Consider the following 9,010-nt stretch of genomic DNA (forward strand, 5'->3'; position numbering starts at 1 on the left):
TTGATCTAAAATCTAGCGAAATTAGCGGAAAATGATAAGGGCTGATCTTTAAAACCGAGGAACTCTGTTTTCGTCGAAGGCACTTTCCCATTTCCAAAGGTTTAAAAGAGAAACTTAAGTTTTGAAAATTTTTAGGGGGTGTACCAAATTTTTGGAGGTTGTTCTGTAAAAGAAAAGCGGCAAGGAAAACGACTCTTCGAAGCAACAGAATAGGAAATCAACCATGCGAACGACTCAAAATCCGTGTTTCCGCTGTAAAACCTGGCGCATGCGTATACGTTATTCAGCTCTGTCAGGGGGATACGTAAAACTTACACTAGCGACTAAATACAGGAATGGCTCCGGGCTGTAATTGGATGATAAAAATAGTAAAAGTTAATAAGTTACATCTTAACTCCTTGCACGTGAGTATTGTTTAACCGTGTGTCTCCAAGCGGAACAGTGAAATATCAACGCGACTGAAAACTCCGATGTGTCAAACAAGAGATGGTTACTTACATAACGAAGGGGAGACCTTTCTAGTTCAGCGATATTCCATCTGCTGACTCGTTCCGCTGACTAAACTCATTTAGTCAGTTCAGACTCAGTTCAGGTGGACGACTAGAGACTGGAGCCATTCCTGTATTTCACCGCTGGCAGGAATGGCTCCGACTCATGCGTTTATTAATTTTCTTTTTTTTGTTTTCGTTTTGGCGAAATAAATTTTAAACTGAAATAAAATCGAAAGAATCATGGTACCTCGACATGATTCATTGCAAGAGTTGCTACCACTGGTTTGACTGGTATGACATTCTTTTTTGGTTTGTTTTGTTTTTTCCTTTTTGAGTTATTTTTTTAAAAAAAAAATAACTATATGTTAGCGTATAGATTAGTGTATTGTGGTGTAGTGTAACCTGATCAGCGCAATTTGGTGTATCTCTAAGCAATCTGATTGGCGCATCTTTTTTTTGGTGTATCTCAAGGCAATGTGATTGGCGCAATTTTTTGGTGTATCACAAACCAATCAGATTGTAGTATTTTTCGATGTCGCACCAATCAGAGCGTTCTTGCTAATCTGTGGTTCGACAGGTCTTCAAATTTCAGCGAATCAACGCGTGATTCGGGGAGAGCGGTTTGCGAATTAAGGATATGTATTAGTTCAGTTAGCAAAGCGGCGGTGTTAAGAGCAATTAAGTAGCGATCGTGGCGATTCTTCGTTCTACAGGAGCTTGAGTGGAATATGAGGAAAATTTTGAATCAAATATTGCATGAGATGATGATGGGAGTAACTTCAGAATACCCGTTCGTTATTGACTTTTATGAATGGATTGCTCCCGCGGTTGCGATGTCGAAAAATAATATTAGAAGAAAGGATATTAAAACCATTGGTACCGCATTTTAGCTTCCAAATTCGAAGAATAATGAAATGATATGGCCGTTAAACTAGTGCATCCGCAATTGCGCTTCCACGAAGTCGAAGGACGATATTCTACGAGAGGGCCGTTAAACTAGTGCTTCTGTAGTCCCGCGCTCACGAGGTGGAAGAATAATTAAAAGGAAGAGGCACTTGTGCTCCCGTAATTCCGCGCTTTGGAAGTCGAGGAATAATTGAAAGAAGGGGGCAGTTTAACAAGTGTTGACGCAGTCCTGCGCCTAGTTCAAGGTGTGTTTTAGTTCGTTTTCTCGACTGAGGGATATTTCGTTGCAATGTATGAGTTAGGGTGAATGCCTGATTGAATTAAAGTATTGACGATTTTGTCTGTTGTCTAGGCAGTTTCATGGCCTGATTTGAGTACGCGTCGTACACTGTCGGCGAGATTCGTTTTAAATTTAGTAGTCCCTTGTAAGTGTTGAATTATTTTTGTACATTCTTCAGATTGATATGCAATGCCAAGAGACTTCTTTTTATCGAACAACGATTTTTGTACGAAACATGCCAGCTGATTTTTCTTTTTGTGGTGGATGACAATTCTGTCTGATGGTCGAGGTTTGTTGACGCTCAATAATATGGTAAACAATCATCCTGGTGTGTTACTTTCGGATCGTATCTTTCGAACTTTGAATAGTTGAAGTGATACTATGCAAGTAAGCAGGGGTATTGTTTGGTTGCTTCTAGAGTAATAGAACACTGGACTGTTTTTTCCATCCATGGGAAAAGTGATCATGTGGAGTGTTTAACATCTGGCCGTGGATGATTAGCGGATGTCAGTTAGTATGATTTGAATTACCTGTGGTTATTTTGAAATTGACTTCGTTTGTTGCGAGCTAGACGTTTACATTTTGATTTTTGGATGTTTAAACGAAAATTTAGAATCAAATTGAAGTCTTAAACAATGTTAAGGTTGAGAAATAAAGCTGCCATTACTAGTGGTAATAGTGCTTATGTCCACGAGGGTCAATTTTAGGAGCAGTTTGTGGGATATGTTGGGTTGAATTATTGTGAGGGTCATGGATCCATCATCTAGAGCAACAGGTGCAAACACACTGACACAATGTAAATGGAATAGCTGCATCAGCTTTATCAGCAATAACCTGGGGTAGCTGTTGTCGAATGACATGAATATTATTATTAAAAAAATGAGTGAATAGTTCAGCTAAGTAAGCACTACAATGGGCAGAAAAAAATATGAAGGTTCAGGTTTCTTTAAAAGAAGATTGTTTTTGCATGGTTATTAATGATAACAGAGGAAAAATATTTATTTCAGCAGTACAGACCAAATCATTGACTATGCAATACTGATGTATATACAAAGGACTACTAAGGTCTTGGTGGTGTGCCATTTTCTTTCCAGTTTTCTTCTCAACTTTTTTGTTAAAATTAAATGTTATCCCTCCAGTGAAGAGTGACAGGAGTGACAGCGTCATAAACACTAATAGCATGAAAATCAATAAATGAACAAAGAATAGAATTGTAATGGTCAACAAGGACAGAGAAATCATCAGTGGTAGTTGAAAACAAGTCAGAGTTATTCATAAATATAAATATAGTAGAGTAGAATTTATTCATAAATATAAATATAGCAGTCAAGATTTAATATTTACCTGAATCATAATGAATGGAAATAAATGGGTAATGTTTTTTTTTCACTTTGCTGTGTCATGCAGTATTTTCAATTTTTGAACAAAATTTTAACTTAAAAGCACACAAAAGAAACATAATAATAATTACTCTAAATAATAATCACATAGCAGTCTTAGTCAAAGAAAAAAAATGTTTGTTGTTCCTTAAGTTAAACTTAAGAAGGGTTAATTGCCAGATTGCTCCATGTTCTTGATAGATGTGATTGACTCCTAAGGTTGAATAATGCATTAATGTCTTGGGACAGTATAGAGAACATGGATATTGATGTTAAGGTGGAAAGGGTTAATCCTTCAAGCTAATGTTTGCTAGTTTGCTCATCTTTCTGTCAATGCTTCAAAAGACATTTTATGTTAAATATTAGCCAGATGGCCATTTTTTTAATTCAACTTAGAAAAGCAATTTGTTTGATTCAGAAAGTAGTTAATGAGTGCACAACAAGTTAAACACCGCATGCCATATTGCTTGTTACAGTCTCCCTGGGTATCCCTGGAGAGAGAGGATACACAAGCTGCTGGATACACGTGGATGTGGATACAGTATACAAATTTACCGCGCATGAGACTGAAACGATGTAAGTTTTTTCTCCTCTCCTGTCCCCCCTCTCCACGAATTTTTTGATGCATTATCTTTTGCAATAGGCCATTTTACAGTTGTGTACTTAGTTGCCAAGCCTTTGATTCAGAGTGAGGCTAAAGATGACCTTGTTGTGATAGAGACCTGTTTCTACTTGGCATGATAACAAAGTGATTTACATTTGAAAGGCAGCAAGGTTTGTATCATAACAAGGTCATCTCTAGCCTCACTCCCATTCAAAGGCTTGGCAACCAAGCACAGAACTGTAAAATGGACTAATTCAAGTTTCGTAGACAGAATATCAAACACGCCCCTGGGTTCATTTGACGATTCACGATCCATGCCTTCAGTGAGTGATTAAATTTCAAGTTCGAGATTTGTCGGGATTAAGGAGGTTGGCAGGTTATTTTTTGTATCATTCTATGTTAAAACGTATTTTGTATACTGCTCCTTTACTCACAACGCACACGCCGTCAGCAAAAGGCTCAACACAATTTTCATTGGAGCATTTCTTTTGGAAGAGCTAGTTTTGCTGACTTTGGAAAAATGTGCGTAAAGCATTTGCATAAAGCACATTTGATCGATAGTTTAGTTATGTTGAGTTTCATTTTTTGGTTCGTGATAGAAAGAATTGCAGAAATAATTAAAAATGCGATAGCGAGTATAAATTTACATAGATTCTCTTTGACAATGTTGCAACGTATTAGAATTTTGGTGGATGTCATTCGCCTTTGTCACGGCCCGCCATCTTGGATTACGTCATTGAATATTTTACATGAGGTCGAGGCCACGCGTGGTAAGTTCACAAACAAAATGGCGACTAGTAGCGATAGCGTGGAACTCGAATTTTGGCACAAAAATATAACAAAAATACCCAAAGTTACAAACTCTTTTGTTGAGGATTTTGCTGAGAAGAACCTACCGATCAAAGCCACTGTAACAAGAGGATATAAATTCTTTCACGAAGAATATATTCACGATATTGAAGGTGAGCCTCGTTGACCTCGTGGTAGCTTTCTTTGTTTGACTGTCTTTCCAATATTTTGTTTCTGTGCTCAGTGTTTTGAGTTTTAACTCTTTTTTCTCGGTTTTTAACAGTAAAACTTTGCAAGGAAGAGGATTCAGGAGTAGTGGCTCGGGCTAAATGCTTCAGAAGTATGAAAAAGAACGAAGATCCTCACAAGTTGTCTGTTGTGTTCGAGAGCTCCTCTATTGAGGCTAGCATCAACAAGTATATGTGTAGTTGTGCTGCTGGACAAGGTCTTTGCCATCATGTTCTTGGATTGCTCTATACTCTTGCCCATTTCCAGCTATTAGGCTTAAAAAGTGTCCCGCCAATGGTTTCTAAAACATCAAAGGCACAGGTAAAATTTAATAATAATAATAATAGATTTGATGATAAACAATAAGAAAAAACAGTCATTAATGTATAGAGATTTGACTGTATCTTAGCAATATTTTTCCTTAAAAACTCCTTTTAATCACACTGCTGTTTTTAAACATAACACAATAAGCAATTTTGAATTCATATAGTATATTTGTATATTATTTTTTTGCAGAGATGGCATATCCCCAGTCGTAAAGAGGGCATTAAAGCAAGGCCAGTGACAGATTTGATTATACAAAAGTCAAAGCCAAAAGATAAATTGCATGAACCTAAAAAGAAGAGAAAGGTGTGTGGTGTGGCAAGCACGATCTACAAACCCTTCCAGCAATCATTAAGTAGCCTTGACTTGACTAGTGTGCTGTCGCCACAGTTTGAAAATCTCAACAATCAACCTGGATTTATGAGAATATGGGAAGATGAACAAAGTGAGCCTCCAATTTTAGTAGACTCGGCCTTTGGAAAGGTGCCAAAAGGCTGTGTCATAAGCTATCAACAGCCATTGAAAGTTAAGAGCAATATTAACATACAGCTACCTGCATTCAACTTTCCATCTTTAAGCTATCCAGATACAGTGCTCAATGAAAAACAAGACCTTTTCTTCAGCTCCCTTGCAATATCAGGTCAACAGTCTATTGACTTTGAAATGGAGACAAGGGAACAGTCAACTACAACAGCATGGCATGAACTAAGGAAGTTTAGGCTTACAGCTTCAAATTTCAAAGATATATGCTCAAGAAGAAAAGACCATGAAATCCTTTCTACGCGTTTACTAAAGGGAAAAGTAATCCAAACTGCAGCCATGAAATATGGGATACAAAATGAGGGGGTAGCTGCTGATATGTACAAAACACAGTTTGGCAGAGACACTCACCTAGTAGGTTTTATTATAAACCCATGTCTCCCACACCTAGGCTGTAGCCCAGACAGAAGAGTGTTTGACGACACTGAACAACATCCATGGGGCCTGATAGAAATAAAGTGCTCTCCAGCAAGTCATCTGGATAACCTTCAGTATTTAAAGTTTAATGCACGAAATGGGTCATATTCATTGAAGAAGACACACAAGTATTATTATCAAGTTATGGGATGCCTTGGTTTAACAGGAAGTCAGTGGTGCGATTTCTATGTTTACTGCAAGGACGAATTTCACTGTGAACGAGTATATTTTGATGAACTTCTCTTTTCTGAAATGCTGGACAAACTGAATTTATTTTTTTTTGATTATCACCTGAATACATGTGTTCAATAATTTATTGTATGTCTCTTATACAAAATAACTTCGTGCCTAAGTAACAAGCTAATTGTGTGTGACAAAGTTTGGTGGGAAGTGGAGTAAAGACATTTGAATCAGCATTCTTAAAATGTTAAAATATTACAAGTCAAACCTAATTAGACTCAGAACTTGTTCTAGTAATTATCATTACACAGCTGTTTGCAGAAATTATTGCCACAAATTTAAAAACATTGGGTTCATGATTGGTAATTTAATAGTTTTTGTATTTTTTCCAAAAATACAATACTTATGATAATTCAGTTTCATTTAAGCCTATATGTCTGTAATATATTGTAAGCGCCATAATTTTTACAAACAGCTGTACATATTTCATTGTTTATCATGCATTCAAATACTGTGACTAAGTTGGGTGTATTTCAAGCCATTTAATAGTTTTTTACTGTTATTAAACAGAACATTCTGTACAAACATGATAAATAAAAATACATGAATGACTTCAACAGGTTTTGTATTTAAACCCCAAAAGGGCATTTTTATAATATTTGGCAATAATGAAATTTGTGAATAAATGTAAAGTTATTAAATTCATAATTTTTTTCCCAAAAAGCTAGTTTGAAAGCTTGCATTGAATCTGTAAAACAAAAATAGTACTAACAATATAATTTTTACTGATTTTACTGTTTATTTTAATGCCTAACCAATATGCCATGTACATACGAAAAGGGTGCCCCTAGGGGATAGGGCCACCCTACTATTCACCCTTCCACATCACATGTTAACAGATGGCATAGTTCTTACCTAGGTTGGACCTAATACGTAGTGTACCCTCACTCAATGTCAACTAACTCTTAGTTGTTAAAAGTTGTTAGTACTATTTGTATTACAGATCCTTACATACTTTACTTTAAATGATGCTTACTCTTCCATCTATTTTACAACAATTGTATACATATTTAGATATATTGCTTTTCATGCAACAAAGGCCCCTGGAAATTGGTAATAAGACATGCCACTGTCCATATTTGATTAATGCTGCCAGCTACTGTAAGAGGTATAACTTTATCAAAATAGTGAAACTCTTTCACCCTTCTTATGGCCCTTTCCACATGGACTCTTAAATTATGTATCTGTTTACTGGTTGAAAGTTCTTTCTTTGAAAATTGACCCTTACTTGACAAAAAGGCAGGCATTGCTACTCCACAACCTATTGGCTTTAATAGATCCTCTATAGTAAATCCTTTATCAGCCATTATTTGATCACCTGGCTCAAGTAAATTCAACAAACCTGATTGCTTAACAAGCTCCTTGTCAGAAATACTTCCTTCAAAAAGAGAACTTACATGAATAATTTCCCCAGATGGAGATATTACAACATTGCCTTTGTAAGTTGTGTGGCTCTTATATGATGAATTGCAATTGCTATTCAAAACCATACTAGATGGTGCTTGTACCTTTATCTCTGAGGCATCAATAATACCACGGCATTTAGGATATAACAATTTAAAACACTTAGGCATATGTTTGTCAATTTTTGCCCGTGAGGGCCATATAGGAATGGTTCCCAAAACAAAATAGAGAAAGTTAACCCAAGAAATAAAAACTCTACTCACAGTTGAAATAGAAATATCAAATTCACTGGCTAGTTTCTCATTAAAAGTACCCAGCCTCAGCTTAGTAATGCATAAATAAAACTGATCAAATAAGCTAAGTTTGCATGTCTTGAGAGTGTCTCTCATGTTACTTATATCTTTCCCACTTTTTGCTCGTGCTCTCTGTACTTGGGACCATGAAAACATACTTTCAGCTGTGGGTCTAAGGGCATTGAAGGTACTCACAAAAATAGCAAATGACGAAAAGCCAGTATGGAATCTAACGCGTTTGTCTGACATCCCTTTCAGTTGTCTGTAAAAAGATTGTTTTGAAAGCAGCTGTTCTAATTGTTCGATACGAGCTTGCGCTGCCTCAAGTAGCTCTTCTACAGGCTTTTCGGGTTCAGTAAATAAATAATCATGTAGGTTGACAGTAGGTGTTATGATTGTGGTGTCAGTAGTTACGGTGGAGTCCTCCATGTGGCTGCTAGTATCGATGACATTTTCGTCTACGCTTGAATCTTCGATGGGCCCAATTTCGACTGTGGGAATGTAGAAAATAACATGTTCAGAAATATTTAGGGCGGGCCTAAAGTACGATTTCATAAAAAATAAATACCTGTAGAGGAGATTGGCTGTATATTATCCACGACATCAATCTCGGTTGTGTTAGTACGTGTTGTGCATTCGCGTTTCGTTGGTGACTTTCGTTTCTTTGATAAAGTTGTCCATTCAAAAACGGATGGTACAGCACCATTAACGAGTACACTTTTTCCTGTTAGCGTTTTTTTTATATCTGTGGGTTTAAAATGATCAGAGCAAACTCTTGTACTGTTGGTTATCTGAAAGATATCGGAAAAAATATAAGGTTTGCTATATAAACAACGCTGAAACGACGCTAAACTGAACTATGATATATAAAAGGCCATTTACCTTGAAGGACCGGCCGACATCACGCTTAATTTTTATAATCCACTGTCTTCTTAAGTCTTTGTCTTTCGGGAATTGATGAAAGGTTATATTAGACTGCACTTTTGATCTATTGTTATTGCACTTAGGAACACAACAGTGATCTTTGTTCGGCATGATCGCTCGAGTGTTCAGTGTGTCAAGAACCACGCATGACCTCGTTTTCATGCCAAAAAGCATTACGTCATTTTCAAGAT

General features: G+C 36.6%; 1 protein-coding gene and 1 pseudogene across 2 annotated transcripts; one reads left to right on the forward strand and one right to left on the reverse strand.

The window, feature by feature from the left end:
* The first annotated feature begins 4,378 nt into the window (after positions 1 to 4,378).
* On the forward strand, positions 4,379 to 6,755 carry LOC148721596 (uncharacterized). The gene is made up of 3 exons (XM_088735386.1): positions 4,379 to 4,622; positions 4,733 to 4,998; positions 5,194 to 6,755. Exons 1-3 carry the CDS (start codon positions 4,448 to 4,450, stop codon positions 6,268 to 6,270), a joined length of 1,518 nt encoding a protein of 505 aa, XP_088591512.1. The 5' UTR covers positions 4,379 to 4,447; the 3' UTR covers positions 6,271 to 6,755.
* Positions 6,756 to 7,387: 632 nt separating this feature from the next.
* On the reverse strand, positions 7,388 to 9,008 carry LOC148721597 (uncharacterized; annotated as a pseudogene). Its single transcript, XR_015992279.1, has 3 exons — positions 8,778 to 9,008; positions 8,464 to 8,686; positions 7,388 to 8,386 (listed from the first exon to the last, which is right to left on the reverse strand). The product of XR_015992279.1 is annotated as an uncharacterized LOC148721597 (transcript).
* Positions 9,009 to 9,010: the final 2 nt, after the last annotated feature.

Source organism: Stylophora pistillata, chromosome 10 (assembly GCF_964205215.1).
Source record: "Stylophora pistillata chromosome 10, jaStyPist1.2, whole genome shotgun sequence".
Lineage (NCBI taxonomy): Eukaryota > Metazoa > Cnidaria > Anthozoa > Scleractinia > Pocilloporidae > Stylophora > Stylophora pistillata.

Coding starts and splice junctions, on each gene's coding strand:
- LOC148721596 (XM_088735386.1), top strand. CDS start 4,448: ATGGCGACTAGTAGCGATAGCGTGGAACTCGAATTTTGGCACAAAAAT. Junction 4,623..4,732: donor ATATATTCACGATATTGAAG/GTGAGCCTCGTT, acceptor GGTTTTTAACAG/TAAAACTTTGCAAGGAAGAG. Junction 4,999..5,193: donor CTAAAACATCAAAGGCACAG/GTAAAATTTAAT, acceptor ATTTTTTTGCAG/AGATGGCATATCCCCAGTCG.